The 25,180-nt window shown below is 47.2% G+C and overlaps 1 protein-coding gene across 1 annotated transcript in view; it reads left to right on the top strand.

Annotated features, from left to right (window-relative positions):
- The first annotated feature begins 8,489 nt into the window (after window positions 1-8,489).
- LOC111140421 (G protein subunit beta 5) overlaps window positions 8,490-25,180 on the top strand; it is a 42,603-nt gene continuing 25,912 nt past the window's right edge. The window contains exons 1-4 of the mRNA XM_022492679.1: window positions 8,490-8,708; window positions 18,436-18,572; window positions 21,694-21,735; window positions 23,867-23,943. Coding sequence (XP_022348387.1) covers window positions 8,597-8,708; window positions 18,436-18,572; window positions 21,694-21,735; window positions 23,867-23,943 — 368 coding nt within the window. The 5' untranslated portion in view covers window positions 8,490-8,596. The remainder of the gene's footprint in view (window positions 8,709-18,435; window positions 18,573-21,693; window positions 21,736-23,866; window positions 23,944-25,180) is intronic.

Here is a 25,180-nt window from a genome sequence, read left to right as displayed (position 1 = left end):
AGTCTGATGTGGGGCTCAATTCCACCACCCTGAGATCAGAACTTGAGCTGAAATCAAAAGTCAGATGCTTAACTAACTGAGCCACCCAGACACCCCAAAACTTAGCATTTTAAAGCATACTTTTCAGTGGTTTTTAGTATATACACAATGATATGCGTTATCTAATTCTACAGCACTTCCATCACCCCAGACAAGAAACGCCATACCCACTAGGCAGTCGCACCCCATTCTCCCCTGCTACTTAGAGGCAACCTCTCACTTACCTTCCGTCTATACAGATTTGCCTATCCTGGACATTTCATAGAAATTGAGTGGCAGATAGTGGCCTTTTGTGTCTGACTTATTTCACTTAGCATAATGGGTTCAAGGTTCATCCGTGTTGTAGTATGGATCAGAATTTCATTCTTTTCTATTGTCAGATAACATTCTACTGTATGGATATACCACATTTTGTTTACCCATTTATCGGTTGATGGATTTGAGTTGTTTCCACTTTGAGCTTAAATGCTACTATAAACATTCATGTGTAAGTTTTCATGTGAGCATGTATTTTCAGTTATCATGGGCATGAGTGGATTTGTTGGGTGATATGGTGACTACTCTGTTCAACCCTTTATGTAACTGCCAACCAGTTTTCCTCAGCAGCCGCACCATTTTACATTCCCAGCAGCAAAGCATGCAGGGCTGTTTTGCCCATTTTCAACTGGGTCAGTGAAGCATTATTCTAAACGTAAAAACTGGAGATAGCCTATATATCCAATAATAAGAGGTTGGTTTAATAAATCATGATACTACATGGTATAGAGTAATATTAAAGCTATTACCAAAAAACAGATCTATAAGGACTAACAGAATAAATTAGATTTAAAAAGCAAATAGCTAATAGCCTTATTTGTGTAACTCACAAGCTTTATCTATGGTGTCAAAAAAGTCTAGAAGAATATGCAGCAATTCTAAATATGGGGAGAGAACACAGAGCAAGTCGTAGGGACTTTCACTCCTGACTTTCTGTCTTTGGTCTGCAGTCTTTTATTTTTATTAATTTGTTAAGATTTTATTTACTTATCTGACAGAAAGAGACACAGTGAGAGAAGGAACACAAGCAGGGGGAGTGGGAGAGGGAGAAGCAGCCTTCCTGCAGAGCATGGAGCCCAACACCGGGTTCGATCCATGACCCTGGGATCATGACCTGATCCAAACGCAGACGCTTAACCAACTGAGCTACTCAGGTGCCCTGAGGTCTGAACTCTTAAAAATAAATATGAGGTGGTGGATTTTGGAGGGTAATTTTTAAATTATTTATTTAGATGAAACATATCAAGGAAATTTTGTGTTTGGCTTGGGCTTAGGGGAAGGTCTGAGAAGTTCTGTGGACTACTGCAGAACAACTTCATGCCAAGTCTTGTTAAAATGGGACATTTTTATCTTGTCAAAATGCTCAGTGAAGCATTTGTTCTAGCTGTTAAAAGTTCCCTCATTATAAAAAGTATTATTGACAATAAGGATGGTAGAACGCACTACAGTTAAATCTGGCCATGATATAAATGCTAAATGAAAAACATCAGTATATAAAAAATATAAAATCTACTCTTGCATATGCCAAAATATGGACCAGGAGTCTTTCTGGGCAGTGGAATTATAGGTGTTTGTCTTCTTCCTTATGCCTTTTTGATTTTTCCAGACTCACAATGCCCATGTATAATATTTATAGTTTTCAATACTGTAATATATCAAATTTAGTTTGTAGCTTGCCCATGCTTAACCAATCAAATCCAAAATGCTAGACATGTGAAATGATTTAAGGTTGATATGTCTCAAAGCTTGTGGTCTCCGTGAGAAAATGATGTTTTCTAAGAATACGCGATGGCACATGTAGACAAAAACACTAGTAAGCAAACAACTAAAGTTCAAAATTATGTATTGCATACAATTCTGATTTTTTTTAAAGTGTAAACATATGTTTATGAAAACACTAGAAGAAAACAAAATGTTAACAGCAATCAGTTTGTTACAGGCATGCATGTGATTAATTTTCCTTCTTCCTGTCCTTCTGTTTCCAGTTCTAATAAACATGTATAGCCTTATCATTTGAAAAAGTTTAAAATTCAGTCTGTGAAGGAGAACAGTGTCTCCCCCCATATTTGGAATACTGGCATTTTCTTTCCTTCCCTTTTTCTTGCTCTCTCGCAATTCCTGGCCATCCTGGGATTCCTTCTCCACTCAGTTCCCACAGTTCCTCTCATCTTCCATTCCCCCAGCTCTGTCCAGAGCTCATTTCCCCTTCCCCAGATCACTATAACAACCTCTTACCCTAGTTGATTTTCCTCCTGTGCATTCTCTCTCTGACCTACTTCTGGAAGCGCAAATGCTGGAATAATCCGCTCGAATGACCTTGCTCCCTTGTTGAAAAAACCATGGCTCACGTTCCTAATGCTATTACTTCGAGTCCTCAGCATGACCTTGGGACTGGCAGGCCTGGGCAGTGGGGGACAGCATTACCGCGTCCTCGCCAAAGGCTAGGCTCCAGGGGGCAGCCTTCTTTAACTCATATTTTATGAAAAGGCAGAGCATGCTGACTGCGCCAGCTTCACGAGAAGGGTTGTAGAGTCCCGCTACACACAGATTCGGGCTCCACTGCTGACCTCGAACTTACTTAATCCCAAGGTATTTTTCTCAGCTATGACACGGATATCTGCTTCCTTCCTGGGGTGGCTGTGAGCAGTCAGGGCCAAGCGCTCCGTGGTGGTCGGTTGCTGGTTCTCTTCTGATCTCTCATCCTTACAGGATGGCCCTCTCCTTCTCTGTCACGCAGAGATCTCAAGAACTACTATCAGCTGCCCCTTTGTTGTAGGAGTTCACCCCCATTCATTCTCCCCATTCTTCGTCCAGTCCCAGGGTGACCTCTGCATGGCAGACATTTCCCCTTTGAGGTGTCCCCACTGCCACCTGCCCTACAAATACATTCCTCTCAAATTTGGCTCTGGTGAAATGTTCAGACCAGTGGCCCAAAACCTCCTTATACTCAGGGGGTCATTTCTTTGAACCTTGATGTGGTCCACTCTTTGAAACACCTATTAAATTGGCCCGGCTGTGATGGTTGTCCCCTGCCCCCCTTAACGTCCTCGTCCTCCTCTCCAGCAGTGACACCGCAACACCTAGCCTCCCAAACAGAAACCCAGGAGGCTTCATGGACCTCTCCCTCTCCTTATCCCCTCACGTCAGCAAGTCTAGCTCCTTCTTCTCAAGCATGGCCCAAATCCATCCTACACCATCGCTTTATGTAAGGCCTTCATCGCGTTCCGCCTTAAATGTGGCCATAGGCTCACTTCTGCATTTCCCACATCTCCAGCCTCATCCCCCGCCCCTCCTTCCCGCTGCTGCTGCTGCTGCTGCTGCTGCCCCCACAGCCACTCACAGGGCAGCTTCACATCTCTGGAGCACTTACTATATTCCAGACTTGAGCTAAGCTTTATGCACTGCCTTTCATAAATCCCCTAGTGATTTCTCCTGTTACGGTAGATGTTAAGTCCCCATTTGATTGATTAGCAAAGATCCACAGAAGCTCAAGTAACCTGCTTAAGAAGTGGGGCCAGGGTCCGGACAGCCAGAGCCAGCACCCTCAGCCACCAGATGGTTTTGCTTCTGTATTTGCCCTCCCTTGAGTGGCCTGAACCTGTCGGTTGAGTTCTGGATGGACAGACAGGGGCCCTGGGTCTGTGGCTGTCCAGTGTTTAATAAATGGGATGTGTCCCTTGCAGAGAACCAATACTACGTTTACTCAGCCTTAGGGTATTGGTTGAAATCAGGTTCTACCACTTTCTGACTCTCATCTTCCCTCCAAAAGTTTACCTTTAGGGGAAGAATTTTTTTTTTTAATTTTTAAATTATAATATCCATTATAATGACACTTTCCACTATGGAGCCCCACAGGGTTAATATTGGGTTGCAAAATCAACCGTGTTGGTGTTGTTGCCGAAACAGCCAGTTCAGTGGTAACCCCAGAAAACCTATTCCGATGCTTTCTTACTGATTAAATCAACGAGCTGGTGTTGACCCAGTGTGTTGTAATAAATCAAAGGTTATAAACTGACTGCATATACTTGATCCCACATGTAGAAGTCTGAGCAACCATCGTGATCAAAGGAAGATACGGTTTAAAAAACTGTTTCTGTTGCCTTTTCTCCTGCACAAACGTTCCTTTCTCTCTCTCTCTTTTTCAGCTTCATTTTGGATTAAAAATGTGCGATCAGACCTTTCTCGTAAATGTATTTGGCTCCTGTGACAAATGTTTCAAACAACGGGCTCTGAGACCAGTTTTCAAGAAATCTCAACAGCTCAGCTACTGTTCAACATGTGCAGAAATCGTAAGTGCCACTTTAAAAGAATTCACGTGGTTATCTTGTTTTAAAATGATGGCTAATATCAGGGTCCTATGACAAATGAGTCACCATCCCATCAGTTTATTCACACAGACATTTTGAACACAGTTGGGCTGAACGAGGCAGCATAGCCTGGGGGTTTCAAGGTGTGAACCCTCTGACCTCTGGGGTTCAAATCCTTGTTATGTTCCTTGCCAGTCTTGGTGCCAACAGATTTCAACTGACTTAGGAGGTCAGTTTTCAAATATGTAAAATAGGAACAATAACATCTATCTCATAGGGCTTTATGAGAATTCGGTGAGTTCATTTGATAAAGCATTTAAAACAGTACCCAGCAGAGGCCGTGCTCAATGAATGTTTTAGCTATTACTACTTTTTTAGGGCTAATGCTTTTTGTTTTTGCTTTATGTCTGCTTGACAAGTAACCAAGCTAAAATAGACTCTGGCAAACAAATAGCCTGAAAGTGCCTCTCCGAAGGCCATGATCCAGCTTTCCAGCTCTGCTGAAGACTGGACCCTCCAGGGCCTCTGTAGTAAGCAAAATTAAGTTCAAGGAAATGTGCTCCTTAGGCCTAAGATGCTGGGGACCAGGGACTGAATATAAATCCTTACATTTTTCAAAGAACATAAATCAGTCCTCACTAGAGGTGGCTATGCACAGGCTTTTCACTTCTTTGTAGCATGCCCATAGCATGGTGGAAGCCCTAGAAATTAGTCCTGAGGGGATGTGCAGGGTTCAGTAATACAGCTCAGCAGAGCCCCCAGCTGGTCAAAAAGTGGTAAAGTACTCTTCTGCAAAACCCCAATTGGAAATGCCTCATTGTCAACACAGTTTTAAACCCATCTGTCAAAGACAGGAAAGAGGATTTTTACATTTTATCCAACTGAAGGGGAAAACGCAGTATTCATCCTCTTGGTCCCACTGTAACCCCTGCCAGTAATTACATTTAAAAAATTATTCTCGTAAAGCTAACGGCAAGTAAACAGCCCAGAGAGACACACAGGCTTTGGTACAGCATCATAATCGTGACATCACAAGATTCAGGCTCAGTGTAACGGGCTTCTATCCGCAGTGCACTGTGTTCTAAACGTGGCTCTGCACGTCATCAGACTGATGACATTTGGTTCTTAAAATAAGCCTGCTTTCCAGGGCCCTGCCATTCTGGAGCAGTGCTACTTATTAATCTTAGCTATTTTTAAAATCTTTTTTTTTTTTAAGATTTTATTTATTTATTTATTTGACAGAGAGAGATCACAATTAGACGGAGAGGCAGGCAGAGAGAGAGAGAGAGAGAGAGAGGGAAGCAGGTTCCCTGCTGAGCAGAGAACCTGATGCGGGACTCGATCCCAGGACCCTGAGATCATGACCTGAGCCGAAGGCAGCAGCTTAACCCACTGAGCCACCCAGGCGCCCCTAAAATATTTTTTAAACAGTTTCTTCTGTGGATACTGAGAGCCCAGAGTCCCTGTTGTCACATCCTGTAGCATCGAACATTTTCCCCAGGGCAGAGGCTCCGCCTGGAGAGCTTTTCCAGGAAACTGTCACAGGCTCTCTCCACAAGCACTTGGGGGTTCCCAAATATTCAGACACCCTCTTGTGGCTGAGGAGACATCCAAAGACTGACAGCTAATTTCCACCCAGGTGTTTGCATTTGTGTAGCACCCCTCGCCCCAGACCCTTTTCATGAATAGGGGAAATACTGTAACTCCACTCCTGTTGAAATGCAGAGGACCTCAACTTTTATGGTCTCCTTCTTCCTTACTTAGAAAAGGGAGTTAAAACCAAAGTACAGAAAGGCACTTTGCAAACTCTGCCATCTGTAAAGAAGTCACGTGACCTTATCGCTAGATGGTAGGACCTCTAGAATGGAGGATGTTTGGGGTTTGTTTTACAGAGAGGACCTCCAGAGAAGGGCACACCCCAGTGTGAAGCTCCGCTCACCCCAGGTCACAGGCAGGAAGACCTCCAGCAGGCACACATCCCAGGATGGGCCACAAGAGGTCACTGAGGAGGTGATGAGAGGATCTGTTTTGCTAGGCCTGAGGTGACCCTGCTGAGAAGTGCCTCCCATGACCTAGTGTCTCGTTTGAATTACTTCAGGGGAATTGCTCAAGTGTATCAGGGAGACTTAATAATAATGAGCAAACAGTTTGTGTCAGGCACAGCTCTGAACGCGCTGAGAGGTCACCCCGATGAGGCCTTTCTGGGGAGGTGTTATCCATTCACAGTTAAGGAGCCTGAGACACAGAGAAGTTAATCACCTGAGGCCACACAACACAGCCAGGGTTTATCCTCAGGCAGTATGACCTAGATGGGCCTGGGGCTATCTTAAACTTTTGCTCTACAGACTCTGAAGCACAGGTCATATTTTTGCTTTTATAAGTAGTTGCATGTATCTAAAGCATTTATATTTATATATTGACATTTCATATTTGTTTCATTTTAATTATATATTTTATATATTCTGTTTAATACATCCACTTCATAAACTAACATTAACTGAGGACCTACCATACACCAGTTACTATGCTAAATACTGAGGATAAATGATGAATAAAACTACACTGATGGAAAAAGGGAAAGGGGAGTTAGCTGGCAGTTAATACACACCTGCTATGATGGAAAAGTCTGCTAAGAGATTCACTCAAATTACCTTACTTAATTCTTGTAACAGCCCAGTGAAGTAGATTTTTCAGATAAGGAAACTGAGGAGCTCAGAATCTAACCTCCTAGACCACCATGTATAGATGAATACAGATTACTTCCAACTTTTCTTTGATAAAGAGCTGCCCAAGACAACAAGTTGAGGCTAGATTGTTGAGGGAGTGAGGGGTGAGGATAGCCCCCAAAATCCTGCTTGGGAATGTTTGCTCTGGAATTTACAACCTTAAATTAGCCTTCTCATTTTACACACACACACACACACACACACACACACACAGAGTCATGGACAAAGGAAAAGGGAGAAGCCAAGGTTTGGATCCTCCCCACTGAAGTCCAGAAGGCAGGTAGCCCGATGAAGCCACATTGCCTCGGTCCAAATTCTGCCTTCGCCTCTTTCTCAAAGTGTGGTTCAAGCAGATCACTTAACCTGTGCCTCCGTGTCCTCGTTTGTAAAATGGGGACATCAGTATCCATTCAGGGTGATCACTGCGATTTACTAATGTAAAGTGCTTGGAACAGTGCCTGGCACTGCCGGGGACTGGGAAAAAGAGATACTTGAGCCTGCCATGACGTCACTAAATTCGCTAGTTACCCCTAAATACCCACTAAATTCGTTACCCCTAGTAACCTTTCATTCTGGAGTGGAGGAAGCTGCCTCAGAAGAGACACATCTTAGATCATGGAGTGTGGGTCCAAACACCCGGGTCTGGGCCCCTGTATACTAACCCCGGCTCTGCCAGCACCTCATTTTGCTGACCCCAGGCCAGGGACTTAATTCCCTGTGTGGAAAGAGGAAAAGCAAAACCAAGAGTGCACTTCCTAATGCCGCAAAGCCTCTACAGCTTCTCAGAAGCCAGATTTAGCTTTATTTTAGTATATTTAAGTCAACAAAGGAGGAACGTTTCCCATTCGTTGTGGGGGAGCGGCACCCAGGTGAGGCCGGTATCAGTGTATGAGCGGTGCGGGCTGGGCCTCGTCGGGCAGTCCTCGCTCATCTACTCTGCAGGCAGCTGCCACTGGGCAGCCTATCAAGGCCCACTGAGGGGAGACCGGTGCCGGGGAAGGGGAGAGTAGGAAGGCCGTGTCAGCGGGACTTCACCGGCTCCCAGGAGCCGGGCGGTCCTGGGTTGGAATCCCAGTTTGGTCCTTCACCAGGTGCGTGTCCTCCGGCAAGTCACGTTACCATCACTGAGCCTCGGTTTTCCCACCGGTAAAATGGGCACGATACTCCCAGCTTCTCCGGGGTGGTGAGCAGCAGCACCACCGAGGGCATTGCCCTGGGCACAGCGCCAGCGCGCGGCAGGTGCCAGGCGGAGGGGGGGGGCGCGGAGAGGGCGCCGGTGCCCTCCCGTGCGGCGGGCGGAGGGGGGAGTCGGCCGCCGCAGCCCGGCTCGCAGCCGCCGCGTCAGCGCCGGAGGGCGGGGCCGCGCTCGGGGAGACGGCGGTGGAGCTGCACGGGGCCGCTCCTGCCCGCTCGCCGGGCAGGCCTCGGTCGCCCGCTCACCCGCATCCCGGCTCTCCCCTTCCCTCCCCGCCGCGAACCGGCGCGAAGATGGCAACCGACGGGCTGCACGAGAACCAGACCCTGGCGTCGCTGAAGAGCGAGGCCGAGAGCCTGAAGGGCAAACTGGAGGAGGAGCGGGCCAAGCTGCACGACGTGGAGCGTGAGTGCGGGCCGGGGCGGGGGCTGCGCGCCGGGAGGCGGGCCGAGGGAACCAGACCGGCCCCCGGGGGAGCGCGGCTGGCGGGGGGTGGGGGTGGGCGCTGGGCCTCCCAGGGAAGGAGCCAGGCCTGCGCCGGCGCCAGGGATGGGCCCCCGGTTCCCGGGCGCCAGGTGAGGCGCGGGTCGCGGCCCGGAGCCCCGGGGTGCGTGGCTGTGGGGCCCGAGCCCGGAGGCCCTCGGAAACGCGGGACACCTTGCAGAGCACTCCCCTCCCCCCGCTAGCGGAAGCCGTTCCGCCTCTGGGCGGGGGCCCCTGTGGTAGCAGCCCCTGGCCGCTGTTCTTACCTCCCACCCCACCCCCTGAAGGATCTTGGGACCAGTTCGTCCATCACCTGCCTGGGAGCTGCGAACTGGTTGCCTTCCTACCGGAGCGGGGTGGAGGAGGGTGTCGGCGGTAGCCAACACCGCCCTGGTGGGCGCGGCCTAGGGTAAACTCCCGTTTTGTTTTTCCATCATTTAGCTTTCTCCATCACTGTGGAGCCTTTTCTCAGTTTTGCTTTTACGAGGAACCAGGCTCTGAGTTAAAAACATCGTTTTTCCACTCTGCCCCCTTTCCTTGGGCGAAGGGGTGTGGAGAACCAGATGAGGGAAAAAAGCAGAGGAAAAGAAGCAAAAGGGAAAAAGAAGCAAAAGAGAAAAAAAGCAAAAGAAGCTTTTGAATGGATGCGGTGCGTTTGGCATAAAAGAGCAATGCCAGTCTTAAATAAACTTAATTATTGACCACCACCATAATTCAGAAACGGCTCTGTGATTTTTATGAGCAAGCAATTAAATAGCCAGGTTAAATGACTCTTGGTGGGATCCGCTTCCCTTTACCGTCAGATGGTTTGTCCTCAGCAGAGTTTGGGCTCAGGGCCAGGCTTGGGGAAGTGGCTTTATCTGCATTTCAGCTCCGAGGGTGGCAGCTCCCCTTTGCTGAGCACAGCCTCCCCCCCACACCCCACCCCCGCCACGGTACCCTCAGGCACCCCTCAGGCTCCTGCCATTCCTATCTGGTGCCACCCCTTTTAAAGACTATTTGGAGAAGAAACATGGGGTTCATGCTAGGTCATTGAGTGCCTGATGCCTTTCTTTGAAAATCACTTGATAGAAGCAGATGACGTGACTCTATAGAGTGTGCTTTCTTTCCAAGGGGCCTTCTTTAAATCAGAGACATGCTAAACCACTTATCATTTAGGGATGTGTCCAGCTACAATGAACCATAAACCCCAAATAAAGCAAATTGGGAGTTATTTTCCTTATATCACAGGAAGAAGTGTCAATGACCACTAGCTTTGGTTCAGCTGCCTAGAGTGCCATCAAGGACCCAGACTCCAGGCTTTCTTCTCCATTACCCTGAAAACACTGGCTTTAGCCCCATGATTATAATATGACTGCCCCAGCTCCAAACATAACCTCTGTATCCAGGGCAAGAAGGGGCAATGTGGGCACCAGCCTCTTGTTTTCCTTCTTATCAGGAAAGCAGAAGTTTTCCCCAAAGCCTCCTTTCTCCCAACAGATTTTGTACTTTATTGGCCAGAAGTAGGTCACATAGTTATTGCAAGGAAGATTGGGAAAGGGAGAAGTGAACTGGACACATTGTCATCCCCGGATAAAGCTGGGCTTCTGTTATCAGGGAGTGGTAGGGAACAGCAATTGGGAGGCACTGGGCAAAGTCTGCCTCATTTCACTCAGCCAGTTCCTGCATTGTGCAGATGCTGTCGATGATGCTGTCAGTGTTGGTTGGGTGCCTCTGAGGTAGGTCTTCTGACTTCTGCATGTTACAGATGAGGAAACTGAGTGAAGGGACTTGCTAGGGGACTGCAGCCAGTAAGTGGTGGGACCAGGATGCCAGTCCAGGCAGTCAGAACTCCAGCCCAGCCTCACTTCAGCTCTGTGCCCAGTCCCTTTGGGCTCTGTGCAGAGGAGGTTCTCCAGAAGCTCTTCATCAGCAGGGCAGACTGCCCGCAGGGAACCTCTCAGCCTTTTCCTTGGCTTGGGAAATGGCCTTAAGGCAGAGAGATAGTCAAGGTAGAGCTTTTCAACACAGAACCCCCATCCTGCCAAGGATGCAGTACCCTCAGAAGCCAGGGCTGAATTTTGGACTCACAGTGGAAAGGTCTGTCTCCATATGGATAGAAGTCAGACCTTTGGCCAGCGTTAAATAGAGGAAATGGCTTATATGGGTCCCTAGGGGAAGCCAGCCTACATGAAACTCCATAGCCCCGGGCCTTGGGCCCCTGACTTTCACCTTATTCCTTCAAAGCTTCCTCCTCCCTAGATGTTTCCCCTTACGGGATGTTTCGGGATGTTTCCCCTGCCTTCTGCTTACCTTCTGCCATGGGTAAGTGTTTCCTTCCTTGATTGTAAGACATTTTAGAATCATGAAGTTATAGCTTATATTAGTTTCCTCTTGCTGTTGTAGAAATTTCCATAAACATAGGGACTTAGAGCAACATAAATTTACTCTTACAGTTCTGGACATCAGAAGTCTATAGTGGGTCTTCAGGGCTGCATTCCTTCTGGAACCTTTAGGGGAGAGGTTCTTTCTTGCCTTTTCCGCCTCTGGAGGCTGCCTGCAATCCTTGGCTTGTGGCCTCTGACCTTTCTGTCATCACCTCACCTTCTTTGACCCTGACCTGCCTGCCTTCCCCTCATAAGGACCCTTATGACTATAGTGGGCCTACCTGTATAAATCAGGGTAATCATCCCGCCTCAAGATCCTTAACATAATCACATCTACAAAGCCCCTTTTGCCATGTAAAGTAACATAGTTACAGGTTCCAAGGATTGGGACATGGAGATCTTTGGAGGTCCTATCCCACAGTTCTCAAAACTAGAAGGGTCACTTGCTTCAGCCTCAGTCCTCGGGCACAAAAATTTTCCTTCCCCTCCTCTCCATAACCTTATGGATGAGGAGACTGTTGAGATCCAGGGAAGGATAAAGGGAATGCCTTAAGCTTCTGCAGCTACTCTAAGGGAGAATGGGGGTGGGGGGAGATGCCAGGGTTTGGGCTCCTAGTATTAGCTCTCCTTCTCACCCTGCTAGTCCATCTCTCAGGCAATGGAGACTTACATTAAAAAGGAAAAAAAAATCCATGTATGTGTATGAAAAGGTCTCAATATGAAATTGAAAAAGTACAAAACAGTATAACATGACCTCATTAGCTTAAACAAGGGATGCTTGTATGTGCATTGAATTTGTGGCAGGATACATGAGAAACTTGTTTTCTCTAGAGAGAGCCCAGGGGAGAGAGGGGAGGTAGAGGTACTTTTCACTGTATACCCATCTGTGCATTTCCTGCTTTGATAATAAAAAATGAGAACTGGAATGAGAGTCAAGATCAAGAACAAAGATGAGAGTTCAACTTTAAAGAGTCCTTAACTTGAAATTAAACAGAAGAGTGAGCCAGAAAGGGCAGGAGGCACGCTGTGTTTATGTCAGGCAGCATGTATGGCAGCCTCGTGGGGGTTGTGGGGGGCTTCTTCCAGATTCCCAGCCTCTTTGAGGGCGGATTCTAATCTAGCGTAGGAACAAAGCCACTCAAAGATGTATGTAATTTCTTGAGTACATATCTAGAGGAAATTTGGGCAAGTCACAGGACTTACCATCAGATACTGTTTATTCACTTTTCTATCTCTTATAAATGTAACTTTGTGAAAGGTTTTATTCTCAAAGGCTATATGATAACAGGAGCCTTGGACTATTCTGATTTTATGGTTTAAGGAGAAACCAAGGAAAACCAATTTCTGGATTAGTCTGAAGCAAATACATTGACTGGCTTTTTCCAAGTTTTAAGGAAATATGCTGTGTGGCCTGAGGCTGGACATGAGTTTCCCTACAAACTAATCGTCTCGCTGCTGCTCTCCCCCGTGCTGCCTGCAGCCATGAGAGGGAGCCAAGAGCAAACCTACCTTTCGTCTCTCCCCTTGCTTTGGCTCTGTGTTCATAATTGCAACAAGCTAGCTCACACAAGTATCTCTAGGCTTCCACCATAATAAACTAAGGCCCACTATAACAAATTTAGAAATCTGGAAGTAAACAAGCTATTCATAACCCCACCACCCAGAGGTAGCCACTTTGAATATTTTGGTGTCTTTCATAACTTATGATTTTTTTTTTTTAAAGATTTTATTTATTTATTTGACAGAGAGAGATCACAAGTAGACAGAGAGGCAGGCAGAGAGAGAGAGAGAGAGAGAGAAGAGAAGCAGGCTCCCTGCCGAGCAGAGAGCCCGATGGGACTCGATCCCAGGACCCTGAGATCATGACCTGAGCCGAAGGCAGCGGCTTAACCCACTGAGCCACCCAGGCGCCCCCATAACTTATGATTTTATGTTTGTGCTAATTATTTGTGAGCATACTTGGGATTGTACTAGATTCAGAGTTTGAGCCTAATTTTAAATTAACACAGTGGATTACATAGCTCCCCGTGTCATTTTGCCCTTCTGTTTAACGTCAATATTTTGATTTTATTGTATGGAGGCATGTAGTACTCCGTCTGAAAGACTGCACCATTGCTTAGCCTCTCCAGCTTTTAATTAGGGAATTCTGGGGAGATTTTTTTTTTAACATTTTATTTATTTATTTGAGAGAGAGAGAGAGAGAGACAGTGAGAGAGAGCATGAGCGAGGAGAAGGTCAGAGAGAGAAGCAGACTCCCCGTGGAGCTGGGAGCCCGATGCGGGACTTGATCCCGGAACTCCAGGATCATGACCTGAGCCGAAGGCAGTCGCTTAACCAACTGAGCCACCCAGGCGCCCCTGGGGAGATTTTTTTTGTGTGTGTAGCTAATGTATGTGTTGGAGCAATTCCAAAATCCCAAGCACACAAGAAGTAATGTGATTGCAGATGTTTTCCTTCCATCCAAGTGTTTGAGGGTTTTTATATCTCACCCCATTCAATCGAGGGGTAGAATCAGAGAGAACCCATTTTTAAATTTTTTCATTTGTATTTTTTAACTGAATCTAGCTGACATACAGTGTTACATTAGTTTCAGGTGTACGGCAGTGATTTGATAACTCTGTAGGTTATGCTCTGCTCACAAGAGTAGCTACCATCTGTCCCCAGACAGCTCTATACAATATCATTGACTGTACTCTCTATGCTGTTATCCCATTTTATCCCTGTGACTTAGTATTTTTTTTTAATTTAAATTCAATTAGCCAACTTATAGTACATCATTAGTTTCAGATGTCACATTCAGTAATTCACCAGTTGAGGATAACACCCAGGGCTCCTCACACCACGTGTGCCCTCCTTAATGCCCATCACCCAGGTTCCCCATTCCCCCCACCGTCCCCATGACTTATTCATTCCATAACTGGAACCCCGTACCTCCCTCTCCTCTTCCCCCATTTTGCCCATCCTCCACCTCCTCTCCTCTGGCAACCCTCAGTCTGTTCTCCGTATTTATGGGTCTGCTTCTGCATTTGCTTTGTTTTGTTTTTTAGATTTCACATAAAAGTGAGGTCATATGGATTTGTCTTTCTCTGACTTATTTCACTGTCACAAATGCTAAGATCTCATTCTTCTACAAGAAGTATGCCATTGTGTGTGTGTGTGTGTGTGTGTGTGTGTGTATATCACATCTTCTTTATCCATTCCTCTATCAATGGACACTTGGGTTGCAAACTGAATTTTTTAGAATTAGCTTTGGATAATTTTTCATCCTCAGTTCCTTAGATCTTCCACCAAATAGTGGCCATGAAAGACAGTTTATTGGTGCAAAATTTGGAAGGTGATTCAGCCTCCCCTTTCCTTACTCCAGTTCCTATGGATCCTTCAAAACGAGGTACCTGTGACGTCCCCTCCTGATGGCACAGCTGCCGGCAGAGTCAGCTGGGTTACCCTGGGCTCCCCACCACCTCTGTTACCTCCCTACAGCTGCGATCTGCCCCCTGCAGACCATGGGCTCTGGAAGGGCAGGGACTGTCTTATTCTTTTCTGTACCTGGCATGTACTCAGGGTTCTAGAGACATCATTCAAGCTGTAACTCTTCAATTTAACAGATGTGAGATTTGCCAGATAGAGATGGGATGGAGTGGGTTTAGAGTAAACCTATATATGGAAAGGAAAATGCAGTGAGAAAAAAATCATTAGTAGCCAGTATATGGTCAGACTCACATTAGATAAGAAAGGCCCCATATCGATTGGGTGAGTCATCCTTTTAGTTCATTAATTTTTTTTATTTTCATGGGAGGGACATAAAATAGCTCTGGTTGTCCCCATGCTGAATTGGGGAAAGCAGCAATGATATCAATGTGAAGTTTCCAAACAAAACACCAAATAAAATGTGCTCACAGCTCTGAGCTGGTACAGACTTGTATAAATGGCCTATAAGAATTTAGAAAAGTCACCATCTTTAAACTATATTCAGTGTGTTTTTAAGAATGTATCTGTAGGGGCACCTGGGTGGCTCAGTGGGTTGAGGCCTCTGCCTTCAGCTCAGGTCATGATCCCAGGGTCCTGGGATCGAGCCCCACATCGGGCTCTCTGCTCGGCAGGGAGCCTGCTTCCTCCTCTGTCTCTCTCTCTCTGCCTGCCTCTCTGTCTACTTGTGATCTCTGTCAAATAAATAAATAAAATCTTTAAAAAAAAAAAAAAAGAATGTATCTGTAAAAAACTGCTGTGCCATTTGTGGCAATAAAGAATGCAATGTTTTGGGGTGTCTGGGTGGCTCAGTGGGTTGAGGCCTCTGCCTTTGGCTCAGGTCACGATCCCAGGGTCCTGGGATCGAGCCCTGCGTCAGGCTCTCTGCTTGGCAGGAAGCCTGCTTCCTGCCCCCCTTTTCTTGCCTCTCTGTCTACTTGAGATTTCTGTCAAATAAATAAATAAAATCTTTTTTAAAAAATGCAATGTTTTAGCAGAAGTGATAGCATAATAATTGCACATTCATGTAGTACTTTTATCTTTTTAAGATTTTTTTTTTAAGATTTTATTTATTTATTTGACAGAGATCACAAGTAGGCAGAGAGGCAGGCAGAGAGAGAGAGAGAGGGGAGGAAGCAGGCTCCCTGCTGAGCAGAGAGCCCGATGTAGCTCCATCCCAGGACCCTGAGATCATGACCTGAGCCGAAGGCAGAGGCTTAACCCACTGAGCCACCCAGGCACCCTTTAAGATTTTATTTTTAAGTCATCTCTACACGCAACATGAGGCTTTACAACCCGGAGATGAAGAGTTGCACACTCCACCCACTAAGCCAGCCAGATACCTCTCTTGTAGTACTTCATAGTTCAGCAAGGACTTTTTATAGTTTGGGTTTTCACAGAGACTTTTAACTGGTTCACACTCTTATTCTTCTATCACAAAGAAATGGGGCAATTAAATGAAACCAAGACTTCTGGGAGAAGTGGCTGATTCTAGGGCCAGAGCAGGGAAAGAACATGAGCTTAGAATAAGAAATACTTAGGGGGCATCTGGGTGGTTCAGTCGTTAAGCATCTGCCTTCACGTCATAATCCCAGGGTTCTGGGATGGAGTTCCACATTGAGCTCCCTGCTCAGCAGCAAGCCCTCGTCTCCCTCTCCCACTACCCCTGCTTGTGTTCCCCCTGTCACTGTCTCTCTCTCTGTTTCTCTGTCAAATAAATAAATAAAATCTTAAAAAAAAATGCTTAGAGAACAATAGGGACATGTCAGAAGGTCGGGGCACTTGCTTGACAGGGCTCCCACGGAGCAAATCAGTGACTAGTTGAGTGTTAAAACAAATAATAATGCTGAGGTATTATAGCCCCTCGAATAAGGTAAGAATCCATGAGTCCCTCTAATATGAATGGGTGAATAAATACACTGAAGAGGAGGGGAGGCTCCTTTTATTAGAAAGACAGCTAAAAATGCAGAAGGAATGATGGAATTAGGAGAATCACTTGCCAACCATCATCACCCATTCAGGCAAGAATCATGAACAGATGTTGAAACGAGGGTATTGGAGTTTGAAGAGTGACAGTTTCGTTACAAAAGGCAAAATGGTAACTCTCCAGGGAAGAAACCCAGCAGACACCACCTCAACCGAATGGTCAGCATGCACAGTACCAGTGACGGGACCAAGGGACAACAGGTGCCTCCTGACGGGGTGCGCTGGTGGGGACTCGGTGTCCGTCTGTGGCGATCCTTCCAAACACGCGTTGCCTGCATCTGATCATGAGCAAGCGGCAGACAAGCCCACGCTGGAAAACTCTAACCGGAAACTAAAGAAACATGACAGTTGAGGGCAGCCCATGGTTCTTGTATTTTCTTTTGCTGTAAAGATATTATTGGGACAATGGAGAGTAACTCAGTAAGGTCTGTAGATTGGATGTAGCATCACTTCGGTGTTTATGTTCTGACTTTGATAATGTGCTGTGGCTCTGTCAGAGTTCCTTGTTTTTAGGAAATAGACAATGCAGTGTTTAGAGAGACCGAGGGGAGGGAGGGAGGATTTCTGAGAAGTCGTGCTGTTGTCAGAGGCTTAAACCACAGCCCAGTCTGGCCCTTCCTGCCCCATTTCCATGAGGGAGGTGGCACTTCCCAGCATGTGGCAGCAGCTCCTGGGAAGGAAGAGGGCCGCCAGCTGCCTTGCCTCACACCCCCCCTACTACCGTGTTGCGCAGCTGTGCTGAGACACCACACCTTTCGTGGGCCTGTCCCTTGCCTTGGATGCCCTTTCCCTCCTTCTCACCTGCCTGGGGGAAAGGCCCAGCTGGGAGAGTTGGAGAAAGAAGTGGTGGGGGAGCGGTTTGGGGCCCCAGTTTTTCCTTCTGGCATAGCCTCTAACCAGAAGGACACTGCACAAGGGGGCAAAGCCGTGGGGTCCCCCAGCCTCAGTCTCCTCATCTCTGGATGCAGGGCTGGGACATGACGGTCTCTTCATGGGAACGTGGCTCCTTCTGGGACTCCTCAGTAACAGGCTCAGGAAAGAGGCCTGGGCCCAGCCCCTGAGAGATTCCTTTTTGGAGCTCCTCCCTGGTGTGGGTTGCCCCTGTAGGTCACGTGTTTAGACTTGTAGAATACTGATCTGTATTGGCACTGGAAGTTTTCAGTAAACCCGGGGGTGTACCATGTGGTGGCTCCCTCGTCTGTTCTTGCCTGCAGCACGTGACCAGACCCCCAACACGTCCCAGGCCTGTACTAGGTACAGGGGCTTCAGCCAGGAGTCACAGTGCCTGCCAAACAGCAGCGTGGGTGCACGTTTCGCCACCTAATGGGACAGTTCTTATAAAGTCACTTTCCCTTGTTATTGGAAAGGTGGGTAAAAGAACCGAAAGCCCCAGCTTCTTTCCCAGTTGGCTCTCTGAACTTGTTGTAGCTAAAGAACCCTGTGAGCCTCAGTCTCCTCACCTGTTAAATGGGGACAATGGTCTCACTTTGCTGCTCGCCCTGCCCACCTTGCAGAGCTGTGGCCCTTCAGCAGGAGAATTCTGTGTGGTGGAAGGCACATCAACTCTATAGATGAGGTCGTCTTGCTGATCCCTCAGCACACAAAGATAGACGTGCTCTGAAAGATGTGGGGTATTAAACACAAAGAGAGAATGACAGTGTTGTCTCTACCCTCTCCTGAGTTTGAAAGAGTCTTATGAAGGCATAATAGTAAAACAAAACCAAACCAGGAGAATCAAACTGTGGCCACAAAGACCCATGTCATCCCTTTGCCAGCGTATGGCTCAGAATCCAGTCATTGGTGATGGAACTGATTGTAGCCTGTCCTTCTAGTGCACCAGGTGGCCGAGCGGGTGGAAGCTCTGGGGCAGTTTGTCATGAAGACCAGGAGGACCCTCAAAGGCCATGGGAACAAGGTTCTCTGCATGGACTGGTGCAAAGATAAGAGGAGGATTGTGAGCTCCTCCCAGGTAGGTGGCATCTGCTCTGTGAGGGTGCGCAAGGGTCTGACTTGATCACTGAAGAAGAAAGAGAACTTTCCTTTTCAAAAAACACTGTCTGCTCTTAGTCCCTCTGCTTATTCTCCACAGGACGTGAGTTAGCATAGTGCAGCATTCTCTTGCAGACTGTAGAATGTCACTGATTTGGGTGGATTCAGAGTTATGGTAATAACTGAAATGTGAACTATATCTGAGAAGCCATTCAGAATTATTTTTCCTGAGCTTACTTCAGGAAATCAAATTCATTTTTTAGATAGTGGGGCATTTCCCCCCCAAATTGAGGACATAAGTGCTTGTGGCTTCTTTTAGTTTAAGAGTTCCTAAACACTTTTTATGCCTTAAAGAATAAATTTAAGATAAATATTTTGTAAAGTATAATTTTTCATTCATTTTATGTAGTTGACATTGTCTCTTCTATATCTTAAGTACTAGTTTTATCTATTGCTGCATCACAAATTACCTCCAAATTCAGCAACTTAAAACAACAAATATTATTTCACATGGTTTCTGAGAGCCAGATAAGGGTGGCTTATCTGGGTGGGTTTTTTTTTTTTTTTTTTTTTTATGTTATGTTAGTCACCAGTACGTACATCATTAGTTTTTGATGTAGTGTCCCATGGATGGTTCTGGCTCAGAGTCCCTCATGGGGTTACAGTCAAGATGTTGGTCAGAACTGAGGTCACGGCACAGCTCGACTAGGGCAGAAACTCATTTCCAAAATGGCTCATCGACTGGAGGCCCTCATTCTTCACCATGTAGACCTTTCCACAGAGCTGCTCATGAGATGGTAGCCAGCCTTCCCCAGAGCAAGAGGGGGAGAAGGAGGCTGAAGCCAGGCCGTCAAACGTAACATTCCTTCACTCCTGCTGTTTTCCAACCCTGACGTGAGGGAGGGGCCTCTACAAAAGTGTGACTGTCAGGAGTCTGATGATCACTGCTTGGTCCTTTTTATGTCTATTTTGATGTAATATGCATTGAATTATAAAATTATAAACTGAAGTCCTCTATATTTATGGCCAGTTTGGACTCCCCTCCCACCATTCCTACTTTCAGCCCAGATTTTCCAAAGGACAATTTTGGGGTTTTTAATAGCCCTTTTAAATATAAAAACTGTACGTGATCTAAATAATCCACACCCTCCAACATGTGTCAGGTTGTGTTTGGTAAGGACAGGTGTTCTTAATCTCCTGTATTACCTGTAGATCTAATGTGTCATGTTGTACTTGCTTTCTTTTAAGTTCATAAAACATTTATCTCTTACGTATGTTACCATGTTAAAGAGACCCTGAAAAAGAGAACAAAGAAACCATTTTACTCCCACCGCCCTGTCCCAACCATTATTACTATTTCAGAGCATTTCTTTCCAGACTTTTTTTTTTTTTTACCAAGTGGTTATCAAGATACACATGTTGCTACCTAGCCTTTTTGACATTTTTTTATCCTTCAAAGTACAATAGATACTGGATTTTTCTGTCACTCACATGCTGTTCTTATTAGAGAGGGAGGAGGGACATTGCTGACACGCTCCATCCTCCCGGCTCTGCTGCAGAGAAGACGAGAAGCGGGGCGGGTGTGGGAGGAGGCTGGAAACAGCAGGAACATTCTGGAGCAGACGGAGTGACTCAGAGCAGCCCTTCTCTCTCACAGGCAGGAGATTAATTAGCCTGACTGCGTGGGGTAGGGCTTGGGGTGGGGGTGGTCTCTCCAGGTTCACAGGCCCCTGGTGTATAAATCTGGGCTTCTGGAGAGGCCCACATTTGGTTTCATAGCTGATTTTAGCCTCTTGGGTGCCTTCTTCTCTCCAGAGCACACAGTGGGTGGGAAGTGGGGCCGGCAGGCAGGCAGTGTTGGGGAGGAAGCCGCCAGAAGGAAGGCCAGCTCGGACAACACACGGAGAGCCAGGCTCCAGGTGAGGGGGGGGTCCCGGGGTACAGGTCTGGAGCTCCTTCCCTCCTATCTGCCCTGTTACCTAATCTACCTCAAATGTGTTTGGGCATTCAGTCAGAGAAATTAGACTGGAAGAGCCAATGTGCTTAGGAGTTTTGAAAGGCCCCAGATGGCCCACTTTGACTTTTTTCCTGGGCTTTTTAGCCACATGCAGCAAGAATATGGAAGTCTTCCAGTGGATCATGCAAAGAAAGCAACCATGTCACTTTGGATAATCAGACCTTGCTTGTGTCCCTGAGTGGCATCTCTCCCCCCCACCCTTACCTCATTGTTCAGATATAGCTCCAAACGGCTTCAGTGATTACAAAAACCAAGCCTGCCGTGGAGGTGGCCGACTCGGCCATCTTCTTCCTCTGTCAGGCAGAGTCTGGGGGCCCAGAGGACCTGCACACCACATGCCAAGCAGGCGGCTGCCCTGTAGGGACCAGGGCTTGTGTGGGTTTATATGACACACACACAACTTTGTGGTGACCCCCGACAGCCCCAGTGTGACTGCAGCAGCTGTCACGGTGAAAGTAGCCTCGCCAGCCCTGAGTCCACCCTTGGCAGCGAGTGCTCTGCGGAGGGGCCCCACCGTGACAGACAGGAGTTGCACATTGTTCTCAGCACAGATGTGAAACGTCCGGGTGGGGAAGTGACACTGATGTCAGGCCTGCGCAGCCCAGATTGGAATGCGTGCTGGTGGGGCTCTGACCCAGAGAGCGGGGAGCGTGGGGCTCAGGAGCCAGGACGGCTGGTGGGGGTGGGGAGGGAGGAAGTAAGAGACCACTAGTTACCTGGCAAGTACCTTGAGGTAATTTCAGGTCTGTCTCACCCCTGTCTAGCTTCTTGTCAGGACGTGTGGGCGATGACAAGATACCAACAATCAGTGCTTGGTTTCTAAATGGTCTAGAAGTCTCTGAGCATTGCTTTGTATTCCACAAGCGGTATCCCATTGAGAACTGAGCCTGTAATCGGGCTGGACAGTTCAGCCCCCCATTCCCTCCCTGTTGTTCAGAGATTGGCTGGAGGTTCTGATACCCGGGTACTCACTCTGGCGGTCTCCTGCACGCTGCCCAGCCAGACACAGCTCTTCGAGCATTCTCAGCAGCTCCCTGTCAGGACTGGCTGACAACTCCTAAGCTGTTGACTCTTTTCCCTCCAGGATGGGAAGGTGATCGTGTGGGATTCCTTCACTACTAACAAGGTAAGAGGTTGTCCCTGGCTCTTTGAGCAGCACCTCAGAGCCCCAGCCCTGTCCTCTTCCCTGCCAGATACCCCCAGGCATGGTCATCCGGCTCCTCGGCTGCCTGTCTGGGGTTGAAAACCCCAGGAAAGCCCATCTTGTGTTGGGACAGCCCAGTAACCCACACCGTGTCCGTCTCCATCCGGAGCTGAAACCTCTCCCCCAGGCAGGAGCACACAGAGCCCTCAGAGAGGGCACTAACACGCCGGAAAGGGCCTGGCCTGGAAAACTCAGCACATTCACATAGGCATATATTATTTTTCTCCTGAGAGGTGGTAGGAGGTTCCTGAACCCCCAGCTTTCTCTGCCCTCTGTGTCTTTTTTTTTTTTTTTTAACAATTTTATTCATTTATTTGACAGAGACACAGCAAGAGTGGGAACACAAGCAGGGGGAGTGAGAGAGGGAGAAGCAGGCTCCCCGCTGAGCAGGGAGCCCGATGCGGGGCTCGATCCCAGGACCCTGAGATCATGACCTGAGCCAAAGACAGATGCTTAACCACTGAGCCTCCCAGGCACCCCTGTCCTCTGTGTCTTTGACCGGACTCTGTAGCATCATGGACATGAGCAGATGGTGGAGGCGGGGGGAAGCTGAAGCTGCAAGGAGTTGAACTGACTCTCCAGTGATGCCTGCAAGTCGGGCCTGGGCGTGCTCAGCTCCAAATATGACCTACATTTAGACTCTTAACTAAAGAGAAAGGCGAAAATCTCTGTGGAGATGTGCTCACAAGCCTGCCTTGTGTTGCCTTTTACCGTAACAACTACTATGTATTCCATACTGGTTCCGTTGTTTATACAGGGAAGGTCTTCTCTCTCACCATATAAGACAAAGAGACCTCTGTGTGCCTCAGACCCAGCAGCATCCATATTCTGCATGATTGAACGTGTTTAGTAAGTGTTGTAGTAGACAGGTGCACACAGGCTGATCAAGGGGGGCCCAGAACCATCTTCTGGAGCAGAGTCCCTCATGGTCAGGCTCCTGGGAAATAGTAAAGATGGCAGCTTAGCAATTTGCAGGGGGTTTCCTCTCCAGCACCTCCCTCCATGGAGGCCTCTCCTTCTGCCAGCGCGCCTTAGCATCTTCAAGAGTGTGTAGGGGTTTGTTGCTTCTGTTTAAAAGCCCTAGGATGTCATAGAGCACACACTGCCTGATTTCTGGGGAGCCATGGTGTTGCCACTGTGGCCCCTGACAGGGAACATAGCTGTTACTTGAAGGGGGCCTGTGGCGCCTTGTGCTCAGAGTGGCCATTTGCTGCCGTGGGTTATTCTAGGCATCCAAAAGGCTGTAATTGTGAGTGACAGAATTTCTGTGAGCAGTATCAGGGCCCGTGTTTCCCCCACAAAAACACAGAGAATCATAACAGGAAAGAAGACCAGCACTGAAAGGTACTGAAATCATCTAGTCCTATCCTCTCTCTTCACCGATGGGGAGAGACTGAGGGTGGACAGGTGGCCATCCTGCTTGGGGCCACACATCTTGCTGGTGTTGGAACCAGGAACCGGGGCCCATGTCTCTCAGGGAAAGAAGCCCACAGATGCAGAAGGTTTCCAATTGTGGCTTTGTTCCCTGTCAGCATGCAGGAGAATGTGGGTGACCCGACCACCAGCCAGGAGCAGGAACTGCTACCTCTAGTTCTCATCGCTCCCACGTTATAGGGTCTCTCAAGATCACCCTGCCCTCGCCCGCTTTCATTCTGACCTTCCCAGGAAGGTGTCAGGACCCAAGGGGACAGAGGCCCTTGGATACTCACAGGGCAACAAACACAGCATACATGTAGGATCATTTAAGAGTAGATTCTGAAAATAGGAAGAATCTGAGTAAATAAGGTAAAGCGTATAACTGAAGTGAAATTCTGACAGACCTTTCACAGAAAATGAGCCCCAATATTCATTCACAAGAACAAGAGGAGTATCACATTAAGAAAGAAGTAGGGGCACCTGGGTGGCTCAGTTGGTTGAGCATCCGACTTGGTTTCTGCTCAGGTCATGATCTCATGAGTCGTGAGATCGAGCCCCATGTTGGGCTCCACATGTTAACACATTTGTGTAGGAGCGCCGTTCATTCCCTCTGTGAGGCTCACGTTCTGTGTTTCAGGAGCACGCAGTCACCATGCCCTGCACGTGGGTGATGGCCTGTGCGTATGCCCCGTCGGGATGCGCCATTGCATGTGGGTAAGTAGGGGTCAGGCAGCTTTTCAGATCTCCTGTCTGCCATGAAACACTGTTTGATGGGCAAAAACAAGCAAACAAACCCAAACTTACTGTTTTTGCTGATTGGTTAGGCAGTGTGTTTAATTCCTCCCTGAACTCCCTTAAAAAAGAAACCATGAAACTCTCTTTCATACTTATTTTCATTAAAGACTGACAGTAGCTCACGTTTCAGACCTGCCTCCTCTATTCTCAAACGCTATCAGCTGGGACCATAAATTGGTACAAACATTTTGGAAAACATGTTGGTAATGTGTATTGGAAGCCTTGAAAAATTTATAACCTTTGATCTAGTGATTCCACACATCTTAACAACTTGCTTGAAAGGAGTGATCCAAAATATAGAAGAGCCACACGAGCAGTAATATTTACTGTAGCATTATCTAAAATAAAGCAAAGAAAGGGGGTTGTAGGGAGGAATAATGTGTCTATCAAAGGAAATTATTAAGTGAATTGTGGGACATGAGTTGAAGGTATTATTTTATACAAACATTAAAGAAGAGACTTCTTAATTATGGTAACTAATCATTCAGGTTGCTAGGAAGATGGTGTTTTTTCCCCCTATTCTCCTGGAGCTCAGTTTAACAGAATTGGCAGTAAAAGCTGCAACCAACATAATTCCCTGTCCCTGTGTTAAACAATTCTGGAACCATCCAAAATACCTCTACCATAGGATCCCAGCCATGTTTAGAAAAGAGGCATGAAGTCTGTGATGAACTGTACCAAAAAATCCGATAGTAGTTCCTTGTGGAAGATGGGACTATGGGGTTTTCTCTTTTTTATAATTTTCCAATTTTGAAAATAAGCATTTTTTTTTATAATCAGGAGAAAGGAGTTTCAATTCAAAAATGAAAACCCGGGCGCCTGGGTGGCTCAGTGGGTTAAGCCGCTGCCTTCGGCTCAGGTCATGATCTCAGGGTCCTGGGATCGAGTCCCGCATCAGGCTCTCTGCTCAGCAGGGAGCCTGCTTCCCTCTCTCTCTCTCTCTCTCTCTCTCTGCCTGCCTCTCTGTCTACTTGTGATCTCTCTCTGTCAAATAAATAAATAAAATCTTAAAAAAAAAAATGAAACTCTTGGCCTCTAAGCAGAAAGTTTGGAGCCTTCTCCATCCAGAGTCACACCAATGGTCATCCTCAACATCCCTCCCTTTCAGGGGCCATTTGGGGCATCTTTTTTTTTTTTTTTTTTTAAGATTTTATTT

Source organism: Enhydra lutris, unplaced genomic scaffold (assembly GCF_002288905.1).
Source record: "Enhydra lutris kenyoni isolate GAN:26980312 unplaced genomic scaffold, ASM228890v2 scaffoldscaffold4, whole genome shotgun sequence".
Classification (NCBI taxonomy): Eukaryota; Metazoa; Chordata; class Mammalia; order Carnivora; family Mustelidae; genus Enhydra; species Enhydra lutris.
The sequence above is the reverse complement of the archived record's forward strand: the minus strand, read 5'-3'. Positions and strand labels throughout refer to the sequence as shown.